This window comes from Hydra vulgaris, chromosome 06 (genome assembly GCF_038396675.1).
Source record: "Hydra vulgaris chromosome 06, alternate assembly HydraT2T_AEP".
In the NCBI taxonomy this organism is placed as follows: Eukaryota; Metazoa; Cnidaria; class Hydrozoa; order Anthoathecata; family Hydridae; genus Hydra; species Hydra vulgaris.
The window spans coordinates 36,770,001-36,793,271 of NC_088925.1; the positions used below are offsets into that span (position 1 = coordinate 36,770,001).

Genomic DNA, 23,271 nt, shown 5'->3' on the forward strand with positions numbered 1-23,271 from the left:
TATGGATGGTGAACTAATAATATACTTTGATTTTAGCCAAAACTATAGGTGTATTCATCAAGAACAAGTTCAAAGTGCTCATCTCAAATATTAATCTTTAATGTTGCATTTATGATAAAGATTTGAAAAATATGGTTCAATTTATGTTGCAATTTATGGTAAAGATTTAAAAAATATGGTTCCATATTTAACAGATAAAAATGATCACAGCAAAACATGCGTCAGTGATTTCCTTGAAAAAACTTTTTTTAATTTTTCTTAAAAAGTTCAATTTTTATATCTTATATATAAAATATATATATATATATATATATATATATATATATATATATATATATATATATATATATATATATATATATATATATATACGAGCAACGCAAAATATTTGTAATATATTTTTAAAGGCTTACACAACCAATTCAAACATACACAAAGTAACATTTGGAGTAATGATCCCTCTTCTCAATTAAAAAACCACTTTATGTTAAAATTCCTAAAGTATTGTCAAGTGACTTTTAATATTCTACCTTTCAAGTGGAATTTTTTTGCTATAGCCCACAGAAAAAGAGCGATTAATGGGGGTAGGAGGAACTTTGAAAAGTATTGCTTGGCAAAAAGTTTTAGCAAGACAAGTTATTATTCAAAATGCGTGGCAGTTTTATGAAGCTATATGCAAAGATTCAAGGGTATATTTAATATATTTGACTGAAGATAAAATCAATCAACATTATAGTCAGCTATGTGATATTTTATTATTAGCAGAAAGAGTTGAAGATATATCAATTTACCCTTTCTGGAGAGTTAAGAATGAAACACAGCAAACAAACATTTAATATACTGACCTGCTAAAGTTATTTAAAAATGTCTTTAATATTACAATTTAATAAAGTGACTTGTTACTAATTTTTATTTAAAATTTGTTAATGTGTTTTCATTTTTTAATTTTAACAAGGATAACTAAAAACTTTGTGTAAAGTGTTTATATATTTTTAAAAACTTTGGCATTGTTAAAACTTTGAAAAATAATTAAAATGTAATGTTATCTGATAGTACAATACTTTGTCACAACTGTGATGTCACAACCATAACATTTTGCTTGCAACCCTTTTATGTAAACATGAACAAAAAATAAAAAATAACTATGATATATATATTACAATATAATAATTATTATTACTAATATACTTGCTCTAAAAAATAACAATAAAAATTATATTTTCAATTTGCTGAAATTTTTCTACAAAAAACAAAATAACTTGAAGTTCCATTTCATTTTTTGCAGCTGTCACTACTACGACTGATTTTAACATAGCGATGTAACTATAGCATAAAATGTACAATAAATTTTCCAAATAGTAGTACATGACTAAAGGTACACATTACCAAAAAAAAAAAGTTTTTTACGTTCCTTGCTTTCATCTATTGCAGTAGAAATGTTACAACTGCAACTATATGGAGTGTTCTACTAGTTCAAATATTGGTTTTATATATAACTTCAACTTGCAAACACTTTACAGAAAAAAATTACATTTAATGTATGCTTTAAATATTAAACTAAAACTTGCAAACACTTTACTGCAGCCATTTTTCAAAATGCCTTAAGATACTTATTAAGTATTTCAAGAAAAATGCAATTTAAAAAAAATTATTAGAAGAAACTCTTTGTAAAACATATTTTTTAAACTAATAATTTTTATAAATTTTTTCATAATTCTTTGAAAATATTTATTCAATAACATTTGTAGGCATCTAAACTATCTTATTTTGTAAAAAAAGTCTAACTTGAATTTTTTAAACTTAAGGCAAATTTGAAAAACGGCTGCAGTTTAAAGAAAAAAAATTACATTTGATGTATACTTTAAAATTTAATTATTATGCAGAAATTGATAACTACTTACTCTTAAAAGTTGTGATGGATTTTGTATTCCACTATAATAAAGATTCACAGGTCGAGTAGCAATCAACTTTTTATAAAAAGAATCTTTTTCCTTTAAGAAAAAAGTGATAAAATATATATATATATATATATATATATATATATATATATATATATATATATATATATATATATATATATATAAAGAACTCTTCAATCTAAAAATTTTCCTATTTATAATAAAATACTCACTATAATAGTAGAAAAGTTCACTAAAAAACTTGATCGATCTAACAAAAAAAATTCCAGAGCTGTTTTACGCAAATTGTATCTTCTACTGTAAACTTCACATAATTCTTCAAGGGCAAATTTGAAGTCATATATTAATTCTACTGCACTGCACTGGTCATCAATGAAGCAAAGATGAGTTGGAGTTAATTCAATATGACCTTGAACAATATCCATCAAAGTTATAAGATGACAGTTGGAAGCATAAATAGTAGTACCGATGTCTGCTCCAAGCATATGAAGGTTACTTAAAAAAATGAGGAAACAAATAATCACTTTAAAACTAGATATATTATAAAACTAACTAAAGTAACTATTGTTTACCTTGACATATCTTCTTGGGAAACAGAAGATTCAACGGTATCTTCAACATCATCATCTTCAGGATTAAGAGCCAACGGAACATTAACTGGTAACACTTTTAACATATCTGGAATCCCTATCAAATCTCTTTTTATTGAAGCATCTTGATGTGAATTAAACCGAAGATTTTCAGAAAGTTTTAAACGCATTCGATAACGGTTTTCTGTGTTTGACAACTTGAAATGACGTTCAGCAGTATTGCTTAAAAAAAATTATCAAAATTTTGTTAAAAAAAAAGGCAAAGTGGGTGTAGTAAAGTAAATAAAGGCAAAGTGGGTGATAGCTACCTCTCCTCCAACATAACAGTGTTTATTTTTTAACAAAAGATAAAGCTTAAGTTAGCAAACTTGCTAACTTTCAACTTATTACTATTGAGTCAAAAATTGATATATATATATATAAAGTACATTAGCCAACTTGCTAACTTACAAATTTGTAATTTAATACTACTGAGTCACATTTTAATTTAGATTTAGATTGAGCATGTCAATTATATCTGGTTATGCATTACTTTTAAAATTGAATGTTGTATCAAAATATCCAAATACCAAAAAAAGTGTAAACATTTTAAAATAATAACTTAGTCTAACACCTCTTATGAAATTATACTAAATAGAAAGAGAAATAAAAAAAGATGATAGCTTTTGCAGAGCCTACAGACCATATAGACAACTTCTATATGGTCTGTAGGCTCTGTTGTTTTTTTCTTGACATTATCATCAAGAAAGAAAGAAAAAAACAATAATTCAATAGTTGATTCTTTAATTAGCTATTCAACCTGTTCTACATTCATATAGTTAACCACTTGCTCCACATCAGCATCATGAGTTTTAAGTAAACAATGAAAACAGTGTGGAAAAAAAGCACAACAAGCCTTCAACATTTAATGATCAATATTTTAACATTAAAATGTTAAAGTACCAAATAAAAGTCAACCAAAATATTATTCCAAACTTTAACTTATTAAAGATTGAACATGAGAAAATCCACTTCTACCTTATTAGTATAAAGGGCCAGCAAAAAAAAAAAATCAAAGCATTATATAAATAAACATAATATAAAGAACCCTTAAATTGTATAAACATAACTTTTATAAATTTTTAATTCACTTTTAATAATGTTAATAAATATAAAATCACTTTTTTTGAAGCAATATCATGAGGTATTTACACTTAATGTATATTTAATGCAATAATATGACATAACGGGTGATGCGGAAGTTATCAGACAAATCCTAATTTCATTATTTGAGCATAATAATTAGTTTTTGTGGTTTTATGCGTAGGCATAAACGTTCTATAAAATATAAACTTTATTATTTGAAACACAATTATTTAAAATGAGGTTAAATGCAGCTGAACGAAAATCTTTTCGAAAGTGACTAAAAATGTTTTTTGTAAATAAATCTAATATAAAAAATAAAAAAATCGTAAATCATTTTGAAAAGGAAGGACTTGCTCGAAGTACAATATATGATAACCTAAAAAGACTTGAAACTGTTCAATCGTTTTCTGATAGAAAGCACCCTGGTCGTCCGACATCCTGGACTAGAGAAAAGAAAGCCGAATTAACGAGACTTGTCAACAATCGAAAAGGGGTCAGTCAGAGAAAAATAGGTATTAAATTCGGTGTAAATCAATCGACAATCGGTCGTCAGTTAAAAAAAATGAATATTAAATATAGAAAACGTGAAAAGACTCCAAAATACACTATAGAACAACAAATAAAGGCAAAGAAAAGAAGCAGGAAACTAGTTAACCAACTCTATAACACAAAATCGATTCTAGTCATCGATGACGAAAAATACTTTTGTTTTGCAGGGGACAACATGCCTGGAAATTCTGGACACTACACAAACAACAAAAAGACATGCCAAGAAAGTGTTTGTTTTATAGGAAAAGAGAAATTTCCAAAAAAATTATTAATGTGGATAGTCATATCTGACCGTGGTATGTCCGAGCCATTGTTTCGCACTTCCAAGGCTGTAGCGATCAATTCATCAATCTATATTAATGAATGTTTAGAAAAACGACTTCTTCCATTTATTCACAAGTATCATGGAGACTTTAACTATTTATTTTGGCCAAATTTAGCAAGTTCTCATTATTCTAAAGATTCTCTAAATTGGATGGACCAATATGTCTATTACGTTGATAAAGAATCCAATCCCCCAAATGTGCCTCAAGCACGACCAAATGAAAATTTTTGGGGACATTTGGCACAGAAGGTTTACGAGGGAGATTGGCAAGCTTCAACAGAGCAAGTTTTGATTGATCGCATTAAACTAAAACTACAAGAAATTGATTTAAACTTTTTACAGTCGCATATGAAAGGCGTCAGAGCAAAATTGAGATCAATTGCAGATGGTGGTGTTTTTCATATAAAAAATAATATATTTTTTATTAAAAGGTAAATGCTTCATTTAAAAAAAATATAATAGTAGTTTGTTTTTTTATTTATAAATAAGTTATTGACGTTTTTTTATTTTGTCCGATAACTTCCGCATCACCTGTTATTTAAATTTAGTATATACAAAAAATATGAAGTATTTACATTTAGTGTATACTATAAATAAAAACATGAAGGTAATACACATATCCTAGTACATCTCAATATGAAAGTACACATATCTTAGTGCATAAAATAAGAGAAAAAGGCACTGATTCAAGCGAGTACTTACTCAAACATTTATAGTAAATTGCATATTAAATTGCAGTTTTGTTCTTACAATTAATTACTAAAAAATTAGAAACAATTAGAAAAAACATTAAGAACATTAAATTGATACCAAAAAGAACATTATTTTTTTGTGTAATTGTAGTTGTCGATAATTTCAATAATATAAAATTAAAGTGAAACATAACAGAAGTCGTAACATAACCACGATGGAAATATAAATTTAAGGTAAAATATAATACAAATCATATTACTACGATGAAAATGACTATGAAAATATTTAACTAAATACTTAAAGTATTTTTTAATAAAAAATTTTTTTTTTAAAGATATACCTTGATTTCCAGGTTCCTCGCTCACTCTTTAAAAAAAGTTTTTGGTACTCCCACATTTTTTTTGTAATAGAATTTTTATGTCTATATGAATTTTCATAATTCTTTAAACGAGCGAGTTCTTCGTTTCTTCGTTCATCAAAACTAACATAAATCACCATACTAAATTCATGAAGTGCTGTTTCTATAAGTTGATCATAACATTGTCTAGAAGATGACATTGAGTTCATTGAGTTCATCCATAATTTACCAATGACCAAAGAAGAAGAGGAACTAGAGGATAAAAACAAACATTGCAGAATAAAACAATAACAATTAAAAAAAAAAAATTCAAAACAATCGTTGGCAGTTAAATTGACAGCTAAACTACTCGGTGAAGTTAAGATGATTTTAAAATATTATAGCACTGAATGATATTTTGTTGACTACAACATATTTCTGTTAAATTATCAGGTCTGTGAATTATGAAAAGACAAAAAAATAAAATGATAAACTTTGCGGTATCATAAAATATAAATGTTTATAATGAAAAAACCCAGACAGAAGATTTTAAATAAATACGTTGTTAAGGTGAAATGAGCATCATAGTTTAATAATATGATCTGTTCTGATCATTTATTGGTAATTTTTCTTAATTATAAACTTTTTCTTGGTCGAAATTCTAGTATTTTTTGTGAAAATTGATAGAAATATTGTATTTTGACAACTATATATAGTTAAAATACGTCAGAACCGATTAGAACTAGGATCTATAGTGGGTTAAGGCACTTTTTCAAAAGATTTGAACTAAATCCATGTTATTAGATTCACTATTAGGAATAGTAAAAAGGTTTTGAAAACTATATAAAAAAAGAAAAGTTTCTCTAAACATTAAAAAAACCTAAAGCAAAAAAAAATTATTAGCTTCTTAAGCTCTTGTTTGGACATAATACGCTGATTAAATCATGCTGATTCCAAATAAATGAATTTGAATAATTTGTAAATCGCCTTAACTACGCAGAGTAAATATACAATCAAGCAATTCTTTAAGTAATGAATTTGTTTGTTTACATTCTTTAAAATTTAGATATATGAACATTTATGTTAAAACATAACATAATAAATGCTTATAAAACAACATAATCAATGCTTATAAAACATAACATAATCAATGCTTATAAAACATAATCAAAGTACTTTTAAAAACATAAAATAATATGCTAATTTTACTAAGCAATATTTAAGTTTCACTTCCTACTGGGAAAAAATATCTGTTCATAAGCCTCTGTTATTTTCACAAAATTTTTGATAGCTGCCATTAAAATTCTGGTGAAAGTCGCCATTCAATTTTTGTTGTAGAATACTATTTAATTTCTGTTGAAGCTTAATTTAAAACTTTTATTTCAGTCTGTTATTCAATTTCTGTTGTAATTGTAAGTTATTCAAACTTTGTTGGTTTGCCATGAAATTTACGTTGTAGTTTATTATTCAATTTTTATTATGCATTATTTTTACTTTACATTAAGATGTAGTAATGCTGTATTACTATATAACATAAATTTACAAATTTTTAAAATAGTTTGGGACCTACATGTCAGTGATAATTTTTCTCTAAAAGTATACTATCAAAAGAACCAGAATTTCATAGAGATTTCAGAAATAAAAATGGTTTATATAAAAAATTGCTTAAATTTTATATATATATATATATATATATAAAAAAAGTTTTTAACCAAAAATTTAAAAGGTTTTGTTATAGCTTTGTAGTAATATTTTTTTTTCATAAAGGTTTCAATAGAAAAGATTATTGGCACTTTTGAGACCCAGGTTGATATACTTTTGAAGAAAAAAAATTAAATGATATATAAGACCCAGCATGTAATCATGGATCATGGTGGGTGACCTTTTTCAAAAAATAAATAAAACCAATGGCCTTTCAGTTAATTTCAAGCCAAAGTTTTGCTTTGTTTTGTAATAAAGCTATGTGATTTACACATTGAAACAGCCATTTATAAAATAAGTTGCTTCATTTATAGTTCTTTTGTAGGTGTTTGTCAAGATTAAACTGATTAAGATTTTAAACTGATTTAAGCTATGAGAATTTACAACTTCCACTGATAATTTATTCCATGCAGTTGCTGAACTAACTTTGTCTAGAAGCACTTTTAGTAAATTCAGCTCAACATCTAAAGTTGTATCCATGTGTCCGAATCTATATACTTTTTTTAATTTTCTTTGCTCTAAGAAATCCTATCCATGTAGAGTTAGATTTACACTATCTATCTTATTGATGATGTTAAAAATTTGTATAAAGTCCCCTCTAAACACCGAGTTTAAAGTTTTGTTAAATTTAAACTTATGAGATTTCTTCATATGTCATATTTTTAAGAGATGGAATTAGCTTAGTTGCTCATCTTTGTATTCTTTACAATATAGATGTATCTCCTTTAAGGTAAGGAGACCATGCTTTAAACATCTGTTCATCTATATAACTAAAGATACACTTTATCAATTTGCTTGATTTGCTTTAGACACAGAGCTAATTGCTCTGGAACCTGGAGATACCAAAAATTTACCAAAAACCCAGACCCTAATATAAATAATTTTTACTTATTAACAGATATTATACCTAAATATAAAAATAGCATTACTAGAAAATTTAATATTAAAAAATGCATAATAATTAAAATTAATTTATTAAAATCGCTATAAATAAACTTAAGACACAATACACAAAAATTCTTCATTATAAAACACTTACAAAGCTTTGTTTTCAAATTTTAGAACATTATGTTTGATTGAATCAAGAAACAGAATATATTGTTCTCCAATCATGTATGTTAAAAAATCTTTCTTAAAAATATCTATTTGCAGTGGAGGTATATCTGACAGCTTATCGTCATAAAAAAATTGTATAGTATACTTTTCAAAGCATTGGAGCAGATATATTAAAAAGGAGTCAATAGATAATTCTAAATAAAGAAAAAAAATTTACAAGATTTAAAAAAATGTTTATAAAATTAAAAATTTTTAAGATATGAAAGAAAAATTAAAAAATTTAACTGATTGTTTATTATTTTAAACTTTCAAAAGTGTAAATATGTTTTAAAATATTTCTTCAAACGCAAAGTAAAAAGGAAAACAAAATATTTAATTTTCATTTAGAAGTAACATATCAGTCAGTAGTAATGTGTTCTTAAATTCTTTTTTCAGTACATATTTGTATGAAAAAAGACATACCTTTTAAAAATTCAACCACTATTTAAAAAACAACTTACCATGCTTTTGAAGGACACACAAAACATCATGCATATAGTATATTTGATAACAAACTTCTAAAAAATCAGGTAATTTTCGTTTATGCAATAAATGGTTAAGTCTATTGCTGGCAGTCTCTAGAACCTCTTGAGAGTCATTCTGTTGAAAAGCTAGATATAAAAAACTTTCAGCTACTTGTAAAATTTCTGTCCATTCATTGCCAACTTCTGTACTGTCTTCCCAAACTCCCATAGCATCAAGCAACACAAAAACATTGAAGATAAGCTGAAAACAAAAGAAATTCATTAAAGAAAAAAAAAAAAAACTTTTTTTACTTGGAAAAGAATTTCTAAGAAAACTTGGTTTTTTTAAAAATTAGAAACAAATTTTGCAGATTATAGATTAAACAATAGGGTACAACGGTGTTCATCTGCGCATCTTGAAAAATTGTGCAGCTGCTTTTGCCCCTCCAAAGGCGCTTATAATCAAGAAACTAATCGCTACCGGAGAAGTCCCAGATCTATGGAGAAAATCAAATATAACACAGATTTTTAAAATTTTTAAAAACAAAATTGACATTTTGAACTACAGTTTGTTATATCTAACCTCAATTGTCAGCAAAATCCTAGAAGGAATTATTCACAATCAAGTTATGTCTCAATTTGTTGCCAATAAATTGCTTTCAAAAGCCCAGCATGGCTTCGTATGCAAATGAGACTGCACAACCAATCTCCTGGAGGCACATGATATCCTAACACAGGCCATTCACCTAGGTTACGTTGCCAATGTCATTTATACACCAAAGCATTCTTCATCAATGCTTGCTACACAGAGGGCGCTTGGTATATGTGAAGCATTGTTGAATTAGATTGAAGCATGGCTTTAAGATTGCAAACAATGTGTAGTCATGAAAGGACATATATCAAATTGGGTACCTGTTTCAGGTGGAATTCCACAAGGATCCGTTCTAGGACCATTATTATTTGTCCTTTTGATCAACAATCTTCCAAATAACATTGCGGATAACATCAAATTATATGCAGATGATTGCAAAATCATTGGTATCATCAAACCTGAAGAAGGCATCGATTTTACAAGATGACATAGACAAAGCCATCGAGTGGACTGGAATTTGGGGCATGCCTTTCAACATGGCAAAATGCAAGGTAATACACATAGGCCATGGAACCAAAAGGTCAACACATCAATATTCAATATGCAGCAGTGACGAATCTCAAATAAAACTTGCAGTTACCAAGAATGAAAGAGACCTTGGCGTCATGGTCTCAGACAACTTAAAATTAAAAAATCAAGTTGAGACAGCAGCCTCAACAGTTAATCAAGTACTTGGTAGGCTGAAAAATCATTCTGCAGTCAGTGTATTATTTTCTGGCAAATACTGTATATAGCTTATACTCGCCCACACCTTGAGTTTGCCATTCGAGCCTGGACGCCATTTCTAAAACATGACATTGAAACACTAGAAAAAATGCAGAAGTGTGCTAAAAAAACGGTTGCAATAATAAAGGATTTACCATACACTCCAAGACTGCAAATATTGGGTTTAACAACTCTTGAAGATGAGGCAACCTAATTCAACAATTCAAGATCACTCGAAACATTGACAAGGTCCATTTCCATGTACGACAGACACAAGACTTAGCTAAATTGATTTACAATCTTGGAGGTCACAGTCAGTGTCTTGATAAACAAAGAGTAAATAATTGTATTGAAAGAGAACAGTTTTTTACAAATTGAATTGTACGTCACTGGAATACTATCCCGCAAAAGATTATTGATGCGCAAAATAAAGTGTCAATTGCTTCAAAAACTTTAACTATAGCTGCTTTGTATGCAGCACAAGACAGTCAGAACAGAAGAGCTTGGTACTGGCCCTCTTCATTTATCATTTTATTATTAATTTTGTCTTTAATTTTTTGTTGTAATTTTTAATTATTTTATTTAAAAATTACAACAAAAAGTAATTTTTAAATATTTAAATAATTTAGTATCTTTAAAGTAATCAATTAATAATGCTATATATAATTTTGATAACAATTTTTTTAAATATTTTCAAAGTCTAGGAATTAATTCATGCGCTTTTAATTGAAAATTGAAGGTTTATTTCAAAAACTAAATGGATGAATACATTAATGAAAATAGTGTCCATTGCTAGTCACTACTTTTGCCCATCTTTCCGGCAATTTACGAATTCCGTGTCGAAAAAATGCTTCATCCTTAAAAGTGATCCAATCAGAGACCCATTTTTCGAGATTTTCTGAAGAAGTGAAGCGCTGTCGAATCAATCGTTATTCATGCAATAGAACAAGTAGTAGTCAGAAGGAGCAATGTCCGGAGAATACGACGCGTGGGGTAACACTTCCCATCCGACATTTTCCAAATAGTTTTTGACAGGTTTTGCGACATGTGGTCGAGCGTTATCATGCTGAAAAATGAGTTTATCATGTCTGTTACCCAATCTGGTCGTTTTATGACCAGAGCTTGCTTCAAATGCATTAACTGTCGTCAATAACGTTTTGAGGCTTTGAGGCGTCTGGAAACTGTTGATTGTTCGACTCCTAACGATTTTGCAAGGTCCTCGTGCGTTTGACAAGAATCCTGATCGAGCAATGCTGCCAATTCTGCCTTCTTCAAATTTTTTTGGCTGTCCTGGTCGCTCTTGGTCTTCCAAACAAAAATCACCACTTTTAAACCGTGCAAACCACTTCTGACACGTTCGCTCAGCTAGACCATAAACTTCAACCAAAATACGATGACTTTCGGTAGCACTTTTCTTCATGTTAAAGTAATGAAGAAGAATCCTCCACAAAAACACTTTATCAGGAACAAAAATCGACATTATCAGTTAAATTAAAAATAGTGTTGTTTACGCTAAATCAAATGATTTATAATGAAAATGATGCGCAATAACAGTGATCTTCGCACGCATGCGTGGCTAAACGAAACGCTGAGACAATAAGCTAGTTTTGTAATCCCTTGTCAAACCGCACGAATTAATTCCTAGACCAAATAAACTAATTATACATTAATATTTTTTTTGTTTATAAATTTTAACTTATTTAATTTTTAATATAATATTTTTTTTTTCATTTAAGAACAGTATACATGAAATGAATATATGAGAGTATATCAAAAGATTTTTGCAAAGGCCTAAAATTTTGGCAGTAAAATAATGCCTGACAAAGAGAAAGATTCTCTTAGAAGATGTATTGAAATGCTACATCAGTACATTATTATAAAATATGACTCAATTTTTAAAGAATTATTTGAAAAAATTAGTATAATAATGTTACTTAGAAATTTAAATCTTAAAGTTAATGACACTAGAATTAAAGTTAGCACTCTTCAAACCTTAAAGATGGATTTTAATACTTGAATGAAAGTTTACGCTCTTTGAAGCTGAGTTATGACACTTTAAAATAATTACATTGATGGAGAGGTTTTTTAACAGGTAATTCTGGTGGTAATCAGGTATATAGTTCTTGGATTTAGTTAATTCCACCAGATTCTAATTTATCTTTTGTACTAAAATATCATAAGTTTTCTGCCAAGTCAGTAACGACAACAGTCAGCAACTTAATGACAATAAAACCCATAATCAAATCACATTTTTTTACTTATTCAAACTTGAATTTAAAAAATTTAATTTATAATAAAAATAATTTTATTAATCATAACAATAAAAAAAAAAATTTCAATCTTAATAAAAAAAGTTCCAAAAAATTCATAATGGTAGTTAAAAGCCATAAGTAAGTTGCAAATAAAATGTTTTTTTAATAGTCTCAAGGTTCAATCCTTGGCCCTATACTCTTTTTAACTTACATTAATGACCTTCCAGATATTCTAACATCTAAGGTGGCGTTGTTCGATGTTGATACTACCATTTATTCTTGATAAGAAGCCAACACTCTCTGATTGCTTGGAGGAGACATTTGAGCTTGAAAAGGATCTCACTTCTGCTACAGCATGGGGCTTACAGTGGCTGGTGAACTTCAATTCAGATAAAACCAAATTTTTTTTCAATCAATTGTTATCGTAATAATCTAAATCTTCCTATATTTATAAACGGTGATATACTTGACGAGTCATCTACCCTTCATCTTCTAGGATTAACGCTTCTGATCTTTCTTGGAACCCGTATATCAAATCCATTGCAAAATTAGCATCTCATTATTGTGCTCGACACTTTCTTACTCCGGATTCTATTCTTTATCTCTATAAATCTCAAATACGTTCTTGTATGGAATACCGTTGCCATATCTGGAGTGGATCTTTTAATGATGCCCTTACTCTTTTAGGCAAGGTGCAAAAACGAATTGGAAATATAGTTGGACTTGCTCTTACAGCCAACCTCCAACCATTATCACATTGTTGTAATGTTGCTTCTGTTTCTCTTTTCTACAAATACTATAATGGGCACTGCTCTAAAGAGCTAGCATCTCTTGTGCCATCTATAAAAAATCATTCTTGTGTTACTTGTCATTCAATTAAGTCTCATCCTTTTTCTGTACCTGTTCCTAAGTGCTCCAAAAACTCTTATTTGTTTAGTTTTTTTCCTCAAACATCAGCTCTTTGGAATTCATTTCCTTCATCTTGCTTTCCTGATTCATATAATCTGCAATCTTTTAAGTCGTCTCTCAATCATTATCTTGCTTTACAAACTTCATCTTTTCTCTTCCAATAACTTCCAACTCTTATAGTGGTTGCTTGCAGCCTTGTTAAATGCGAAGATAAAAAAAAAATATTTTTTTGTTAAAAGTCACGTCATGAAAAAAATATTTTTTGTTAAAAGTCATGTCATAAAATTTTTTTTTCGTTAAAAGCCATGCCATATAAAAAAGATTTTTTGTTTAAAGTCCATGCTATATAAAAAAGATTTTTTAAGATTTTGATTTATGTCTACTTTTTATTGATATTTTTAATAATTTCTTTGTTTTTAATTTCATAATTTTTTTAAAAATCTTAGTTTAGTTAATTTTCTACAATTTTGTTTTAGTTTGCATGCTGCTGAATTATGGTTTTAACTTAGTGAACTTCCATGATTTGAAAACTTACTTTAGTAAATTTCCAAATCATGGAAGTAGTTTGAGAAAAAAAATTAAATTTTACACAATAAAAGTGAGAACCTTGTTTACTAGTAACATTACAAAACAGGTTTTTATTGTTATTATTTGATTGTAATATTTCAAAACAAGTTTTTATTGTTATTATTTGATGGTAACATTACAAAACAGATTTTTACATAAAGGTTTCAAGGGTTTTGTGCCCTTCTCCTTTCCCCTAGATCTATCTAATTCTCCTTTTATCCCTCTACTTATTAATATTTATATCTAATATCTAATTTTGTACATGTAGGTACAGGATTTTTATTTTATTGACACTTTTTTAAGATAAGAAACAAGTCTCATAATAACATACAACAGCATAGAATGTGTTGTCAAGCAAGTTACAACATGTGTTGTCAAATTACAAAATAGATTTACAAACAACAATTGATTACAATTTAATAAACACTGCTTTTAATTTCAACTTTTTATTTAAAATAATTCTATTTTTCAATTCCATTTTTCATTCAAAAAAAAATAAAAATAGATTATGCATTGGGAGGTAATGCATCGTACACACCACACACTCTCCTTGTAATACACCACACACTCTCCTTGTAATACACCACACACTCTCCTTGTAATACACCACACACTCTCCTTCTGGTAATTTTTTGTGTGCTTTTTATTTTACACTTCAATTATTTTCAAAATGACCTGAATGTAGCACAAACTCATGTTAAGGCTTATTGTATATCATCTATTAATAGAACATTTCACAAATGATAATGCAACATTCATAAATGAAACATTGCATCATTAATAGAACCCCCTCCAACTTATTTTATGGGTTGTTTGCAGCCAATAGGAAAAAAATTCCCCAAAAAGTATCACAAATAATTAGTCATAAATATATACAAATGAAAAAGTTGTGAATAGTAACAAATTTAAGTAAGAAAAAAGTTTTAAAATATCAAACTTGACAGAAACTTAGCAAACTATATTTATTTTATCTTATTGTTTTTTTTTTAACTATTTCAAAGAAAAAAACTTACCATTGAGCTCCATTTTTCAGAATTTTTTCCAGTTATCTCTACAAAATTTAAAATAATTATATTAGTTATTGTTACGTAATTATAGCATTTACTTAACCCTTTCATTATTGGTATCCTGCATAGATAAATTATGTCTTAATTTTACCTGTTCTCCACATTGCAGGGGATGTTTTAGAACTAACTTAACAGGCCCCCAGGAATGAACGACTCAAAAAACTTATAAAATAAGTAACTTAGATATAATTGCCATGTCAACCATAAAAACTGTTTTAAAAAAGATTTCTTTAAGCAGAAGTTATTCAATTTTAAATAATTTGATTTTTAATAAAATCAAAAAAGTTATTTCAAATATCAACAACATTTTACATGTTCTTGAAGAAAAACAATGAAAATAATAAAAATATTGATTTTAAGGAATCAGATTTCAATGTTGACAACAATCACCTTGATTATGAATTTGAAATTTGAAAGTTGAATATAAGTTACAACAATATTAACATAAAAGTTAACATTTCAAAATAAATATATTTATTGTTATCTTTTAAATCTTTTCCACATTAGGTGGCTTCTGTTGATACTAACTGTGATGATAATACCAGTGAAAATTAAAACTAACAGTGATGATACCAGTGGATATGAAAGTAAACATCAAGTGAGTCTAGTTTTTTTCCTCGAACATAAGTTATTTATAACTTGCTCCCTTCATCTTGTTTTCCTGATTCATACAATTTGCAACCTTTTAAATTGTTTGTTAATCGTTATCTTGTTTTACAATCTTTTCTCTTCCAGTAATTTCCAACTCTAATAGTGGTTGCTTGCAGCCTTATTAGAAGAGAAGTTGTTTTAAAAAAAACTTCCCACCTTTCTCTTTGTAGTTTTCACAAAGAAACTGTTATCACAACATTTTGTGATAACAGTTTTCCAATAGTTTTATGACAACAGTATTCCAAAAGGTAATTTTGGAACTTTGCATGCTTTTGAAATTATTGAATATGGACACAATTTAATGGAATTTCTATGTAAAATTTCAATTTTTTTTTGATTTTACTCATCACTGTAAAAACTATTTAGATATTAACATAATAACGCTAATACACAAAAACTATTTAGATAGAAATATATTAGGGCTAACACACAAAAAATTTTGTAAAAAAATAAAAAATTGTTAGTATTGATTTAGTAGATATTTATGATTTTTTTTTTAAAGTTGTTAGCGTGCTCTAAGAAAGTTTAATGGTCTTATCACAAAGCACCACAAAAGAGCATTCAACTAGGAAACCTCCCTTCTTACTAATGTTGCAAATATGGAAAGAGCTATCATCGAAACTTGGACCTCTCAACTCTGAAGCACACTCTTCAGCCACTGCACAGTGGGCCAGAATTTTCTAAAAATGGCAAAACTATTTAGGGGTTAAATATAGACATATGATACATGTTTATAGAGATTTCTGGGACCAAGGATTTCATTTTTGGGCTCCATTTTGATTTTGGAGCAGCCATGACCACACAAGTGATTATTTTATGGATTGTCAAGGGTGATCATGGGGTGTCTTGATGGTTTTTAAATTAGGTGGGATATGTTGTATATCTAAATATAGGTAACTGCAGTCAGGGAATTCAATTCTGTGGATATTCAGTTTGTAGAAGTGGTCATGACCGCTCAGGTGATCATTTTAGGGGTGGTAAAGTGTGGTCCTGGAACATCCAAATGGTTTTTCAATTAGATGGTACATGTTTGTCTAAATATAGGTAATTGATATTATGAAAATAAAATCAGGCCATATTTGGTCTTCAGGAGTGGTTATGATCGCAAAGGTAGGTGTATTCATGGATTGTCATTGATTGTCAGGACATTTATGTGTTTTTTTATTTATTTTATGAACTTAATTTATTTAATATTGTGAATATAAACAAATAAGGTTAAATAAAATTAAACTTTATTAACATATTTTATATATTTATAAATTTTTCCATTTTATAAGCGTTATTTAAATGAACAAAACACATTTGACACATTTAAATTTTCAAAATGAAAACAGCATTTCAGATAGAAACAGCATTTCAGATGAAAACAGCATTTCATTTCTTTTCAGGAAAGTTATTTAAATGGTATTAAAACTAAAAGATTTTCTCACTTTCAACACAATAAGAAATTAAAAATCTTTTTTTCTCGTAAACTAATTTCTCTTTACTAAACTAAACTCTTCTTTTTACATAAATAAAAACTTTTTGCATACATAAATACAAATAATAAATATTCTCTTTAGTGACGATTCTAGCATTTTTTTATGTTTGAGATCGCTAACTTCCAGACATGGAGCAAACTCTAAACATTTGTATGTTTATACTTGTGTCAAATAATGATGCTTTGCAAGAAATTGCGATTATTGGAGGCTGGGAGCAAATAACCCCCATAATTTCTTCAAAACATCAAACAACCTTAACAAGAGGGCAACAAGTTAAAATATTTTTAGTTTTTGCCTCCAATGATATCCAATCGTAAATTTTGCTTTAAAAACTGAAGAAGAAGTATAAAGAACAGTTTTAATCATTCAAATCTTGTTAAAATCTTTTTTAAATAGCACTTTTAATGTTATTGTGAAAAGTTATGGAACATTTTATGGAGGATGCAAACAACTAAGAATTTGGAGACTGGCAACAAATAAGCTCCAAAATTTCATCACCACCACCCCCTTCACCCCAAATGTGAGGGCAACAAATCGATAAAATATTTTTTGTACTACTCTCAACTAGACTTATATTCATTGATAAATTTTAAGCTTCATAGCCTTATCTCTCAGCGCTCATAAATTATGACCATATAAAGTTAAACCCCCTCAATTTGAGGGGGTTACAAATTTTATATGGTCATAATTTTTGAACGCTGAGAGATAATACTATGAAACTTAAAATTTATCGATGAATATAAGTCTAGTTGAGAATAGAACAAAAAATATTTTATCAATTTGTTGCCCTCACATTTGGGGTGAGGGGGTGGTGGTGATGAAATTTTGGAGCTTATTTGTTGCCAGTCTCTAAATTCTTAGTTATTTGCATCCTCCTTCATAAAATGTTCCATAACTTTTCACAATAACATTAAAAGTGCTATTAAAAAAGATTTTAACAAGATTTGAATGATTAAAACTGTTCTTTATGCATCTTCTTCAGTTTTTTAAAGCAAAATCTATGATTGCATATCATTTAAAGTAAAAAGCCTAGCACCTACTGCACTCAGCTGAGCTTTAAAAATTTGGTTGTAAATTTTAATCTATATACGAGAGCATAATTTAAAGTAGATCACATGTGCGGCCTAGTTTTTCTGCATGTGTAGAGGTAAGTGTTTAATAAAAATGTTGCGCATTTTAAGGGGTTTTATTGAAAAACACTTTGAAAAAAAGCAAGCATAAAAAATAAAATTTCAAATTTCTTCTTCTTACTTCAATATATAATGTCAATGGACTAATATAAACCGTTAAGAAATAAAATTTTGCAAGATTTTCTTACTGGCCTCATATTTCATTTTTATATGATTTTTTAAATTTTCACCGAAATTTGAATGGTAAAATATTGCCATTTTTGTTGTAAAATTGATATACCGAGCTCAAAAATCACAGTAGGGAAATAATTATATCAGTTTTAGAGTGCTGGGGGTCTCTAGATTACATTTACAAAAAGAAATTACCCCAATATAATAGTTGGCTTTGAAGGGTTTTGCTCACCTCTGTGCACTGCTCCGCAGCTGTTTGAATATGAACTTCATATTTATGGATATGAACCTTAGCATCCTTTTATATTTAATATATGATTAATATGATGAATATTTAATTACCTATTGATTAAAATAGTTGAGGAGATGCTGAGAATTTTTTTTTTTTTAAACATTATTTTTTTAATAACTTATAATAATCATCTATGTTACTGCTCATTTTCACATTATTGGCATTCAATTGATGATCGTATTGGGTCCTATTAACAAAACTATTGATGATAATATTTAACAACACAGCAAGAAAAAACAACATTCATGAGATTGAGCATCAAAGAATTGAAGAAGTGAAACTTTAAACCAGTAAATTAACTTTTTCTTCTTGAGTTTTTTTAAACTTTAAACCAAAGAACTATCCATTCATTAAACAAAAATACATCCATTAAACAAAAATTCATTCATTAAACAAAAATACATTCATTAAACTATTTAAGTTTTCATTACATTTTGGTTTTATTATTTCTAATCAATTCTTAGGTTTTAGAAAGTTTATTCTATAAAATATTTGTTTACCAAAATTAGTAACAAAGTCTTTAACTAGCTTTATCATCTGTTCTGCATTTTGCAAATCATTCAACTGTGTTGATCTTTTAAGTGCCATTGCAGTGGTTAATAAAGACTTTTCATAAAGTTGACGTTCAATTACCAAAGCCGATTGAATAAATGTAAATTGTGATGATAATTTGTGCAAACTAGTAATGGGCTCAATTCTTTTCTAAAAAATAATAAATAACATCTTGTCTGGCATGAAGAATTTTAAACAAAGAAAATGCTTTTACAATTATTTTCATCTTTAACAATATATGACCTAAATTGCCAGAAAATATTTACAAGAAGTTAATCAAGTTTGAATTTTGAAAAAATATCTTACAGTCCACGCTTGAAAATCTGATCCTACTACACCATTCCAAATAACTGAGTGTATTATGTCAACAACTATAAATAAAAGATCTTCTTCTTGCATTTTAGTACTTTCGTCTGGTGAATTTGCAACTATTAACATCCAAATAGGTTCATACCAAGCAAATGCATTTGCACAGCATATTGCACTTTGAGGGCACAATTTTAAAGAATGGTTTACCTGGTAAATTTTATATACGGCTATACATGTAAATATAATTATAAGTTTTATTTAATTATAGCAACAACAAAAAACTATAGCAACAAACCTTGATAGCAACTTCAAGTTTTACAAATACAGGAAGTGATTGACATATACGAAGAGCAGACAGAACAACTTGATAATTAATAAAAATATCATTTTTCATTTCTTCAGAATGACTAACAGACACACCTAATTTTAACAGAAGTAGTACAACATCTTTTGAAATTTCTTGTTTGCACAGTAGCTCCCCAATAGCAGGAAATAAGTCTTTCAAAACTAATTTTTGTTTCAATGTTTCTGTAAGGTTTCCAAATTTTATCATGTATATAAAAATATTTATAATCTTGCAACGTGTCTCATTAAATATATCATGAACTAGCCAACGATACATGATGTAACAACCACATTCTGATATGATAACAAAGTTATATAAGATTTTGAAAAATTAACAGTAATTGATTATTTAATCTTTTTCTTAATTTTTAATATTTAGTTTACTATTTTAAATATAAAACAACAAAAACTTATCACTCTTAAAGTTGTAAAACAGAGAAAAAGACAAATGATAATTTACACATTAGTAAAATAAATGGCACAAAAAATACTAAAAGAATAAAATAATATAGCTGCATTTGAGTGCGCAACACACATTTCAGTGTGCAAATTAACAACATTAGTGTGTAACGTACATTTCAATGTGCAAATACATTTCAAAGTGTAGCATAATAATACTTTACTTAACAAGTTATGATAATATTATTGGCAGTGACTATAAAACTAAATAAAAAACTCAACTTAGATACATCATCAAACCTTTCAGACAAATTTTTATATTTAAACAAGTATTCCAATTGGGAATTACATTATCTAGGTTAAGTTTTCTAGAAAGCCAAGAAGAGAAAAAATAGAAATAAAGAAGAAAAAAAGAAGAGAAAGAGCTTGAAAATGGTTGACAAAAGACATTTTTCAGCATTTTAATGAACAGTTTAAGCAGAGCAAATTTTTAGGAAGAAACAATATAATGCAGTATAAGGAAACTTTGTTGAAAACTTGACTGAAGTCACAAAGGATGATGAGTAGTAACACTCTTTTTGAGTTCATAAACATAAAATTATAAACAGCATTGCAACAATTACCAGCAGTAAATGAATTTTTGTTTATAAATCACCAACCACAGCAAGCCTTAAGCTGTCACAAAAAAAGATAACAAATTATGAAGAATTTTTGACTGGTGGTTACAGTTGTGTTACCAAGACTGGTGTATATATTTGTGTCAACAGTTGTATCGAAAATCATTAATATTACTTAAAAATAAAAAACATGAAAAAGATGAAACTCCAGAGGTTACTAGAAATGAAAAAATCTATCAAAAAAAAACTTTAATACTGTAGTTTGGAAAGAATGATTCAATAGTTTTCCAAAAACTTTTTAAATTAAAAATTTAAAAACCTTGCTCACAATAATGAGACTGATCTGGCAGAAGATTAGAGCTATATCCATAATTTTGAGAAATTGGAACCACAAATGGCATTTTCAATTTTAAGAGATGAGATATTGTTATTTTTTTCTAAAGAGAGTTGATTTGCAGAAAAAAATATCTTATTATCTTATTCTTATGTGTCCTTGACAATGCACACCTAAAGCACAAATAGGAAAACCTTCTACACATAATTAATATTGCATGTTGTACCAGATTATATGTTAACAGTAGCAGGGTGATCAAGACAATCATGATCCTGACTTAACCAGAAACATCAGGAACTATATAGAATACAAGAGACTATAAAAATATCAGGAGTCAATAACAATTAAACTTGATTTCAATTTCAACAACAATGTTGAAATTGAAATCAAAGTTAGTTAATAAACAACTAAATTCTTTGAAGCATATTAAAATTTAATTTTGATGGACTTTGTTTTAAAACAACTCAAGCTAATGATATGCTTTAAAAAGTTGCAATTGTCTCACATTAAAGTTTTATAAAAGAAACCTAAAATTCCAACCTTTTTAAAGCTAGTAATTGCTTTTGTTTTTATTTTTTGTAATATACTTTGCTAATTCCCTAGTTACCCACTATTTTTACCTTCAAACTTTTAAGAAAATTAATAAGAAATAATGCACTTCAGATTAAGAGCCTATTGAAATATAGATTACAAGATTAATGAACTAGATTAGTAGCTTAATTTTCTTTAATATTTAAACTTTTTTTTTAAATAATTTTCTGCAAAATACCACTTCTTATTAAAACTCATTTGTTACCTCATACAATCATCTATTTTTTTATAATTTCAACAAAAGTATCTTTGGAATTTCTTGAAACTATGGGCAAAACAATTGGGCATTTGCCTAATTTACAAATGAAAACAATACACATATGCAAAATTTTTTTTTCATTTTAGTAAAAACAAAGTATTCAGTGTATTTATTCACCTGCTAAATATGAACAAAGCGGTACTGAAGATACAGAAAGTTCATTTGGACTTTTAATTAGGTTAAACACTAAATCTAAAACTTCATCCAAACATTCAGAATTTGAAACACAGCTCATATAGGAGACTGCCAAACGTATATTTTCTTTGTTGGGTGATAATTTCATTAGATATTTCACCAACCCTAAAAAAAAGAAATTTTATTTAAAAAATGCAACAGCAAAAACTTATTTTCAAATAATTAAAAGAAATATTTTAAATATTAAAACAAATTTATTTTTCAGTATTATTAATGTAAAAATCTGTATTATTTATTTAAAAAACTTAATGTACTTTTTATACAACAAATAAAAAGTATTCTTTATGCAACAATCAAATAGTGCATTTTATGTCAACAATTTTAATATAATTTAATACAACTAAAACAATAATTTTTTATCCAACATTTTTCAATAGATTACCTTTTTTTATGTGCAATATAAAAAAGGTTAACTGCAACATCTATTTTTTTATGCAACAGACAGCATCTTTTCTTTAAGTAACACCATTTTTAATTTAACAGCAGCATAACACACTTTTTATATAAAATCAACTGATTTAACAAAAGAGAAATTATTATGCATTTTAGATAACTATTACCTTAACTATCTAAAATAATAATAAAAAATTTAAATCAATCATTATTACTTAAAACATTCTCAAAAGCTTTTAACCAACTGGTTAAAAACACAATACTTTTAAAAACTTAAACCGAAAAGTCTTTAACAATGATTAAGTTCATATTTGTTAAACCAACATATACTATGTAAAAACTTAAAACTTTACCATTTACTATTAGAGACCATAAAATGACAGGATGTATCAGAAAAAAAAAAAGAATTAATTAAATATCATTATAAAAGCTACGGTGTTGAGATTTAAAAAAATGTTGAGCAACATCCTTTTGAAATAAAGCACTGAAATCAAACATCAAGACCAGAAATTATAAATATCTGGTATCTAGTACACATTTTTAAAGTAAGACTTGAAATAGAAAAAAAGAAATTGTAACATAATAGAAGTTACTAATAGAGT

The 23,271-nt window shown here is 27.5% G+C and overlaps 1 protein-coding gene across 4 annotated transcripts in view; it reads right to left on the reverse strand.

Moving 5' to 3' along the window:
• LOC100211832 (neurobeachin-like protein 1) overlaps nt 1-23,271 on the reverse strand; it is a 129,555-nt gene that overhangs the window by 26,744 nt on the left and 79,540 nt on the right. For all 4 annotated transcript variants that reach the window (XM_065800022.1, XM_065800025.1, XM_065800023.1 and 1 more), the window contains 11 exons: nt 22,199-22,381; nt 19,832-20,175; nt 19,534-19,743; nt 19,176-19,377; nt 14,897-14,934; nt 8,796-9,060; nt 8,279-8,489; nt 5,542-5,811; nt 2,492-2,731; nt 2,132-2,414; nt 1,902-1,991 (listed from right to left, as the gene is read on the reverse strand). In XM_065800022.1, coding sequence (XP_065656094.1) covers nt 1,902-1,991; nt 2,132-2,414; nt 2,492-2,731; nt 5,542-5,811; nt 8,279-8,489; nt 8,796-9,060; nt 14,897-14,934; nt 19,176-19,377; nt 19,534-19,743; nt 19,832-20,175; nt 22,199-22,381 — 2,336 coding nt within the window. The remainder of the gene's footprint in view (nt 1-1,901; nt 1,992-2,131; nt 2,415-2,491; nt 2,732-5,541; nt 5,812-8,278; nt 8,490-8,795; nt 9,061-14,896; nt 14,935-19,175; nt 19,378-19,533; nt 19,744-19,831; nt 20,176-22,198; nt 22,382-23,271) is intronic.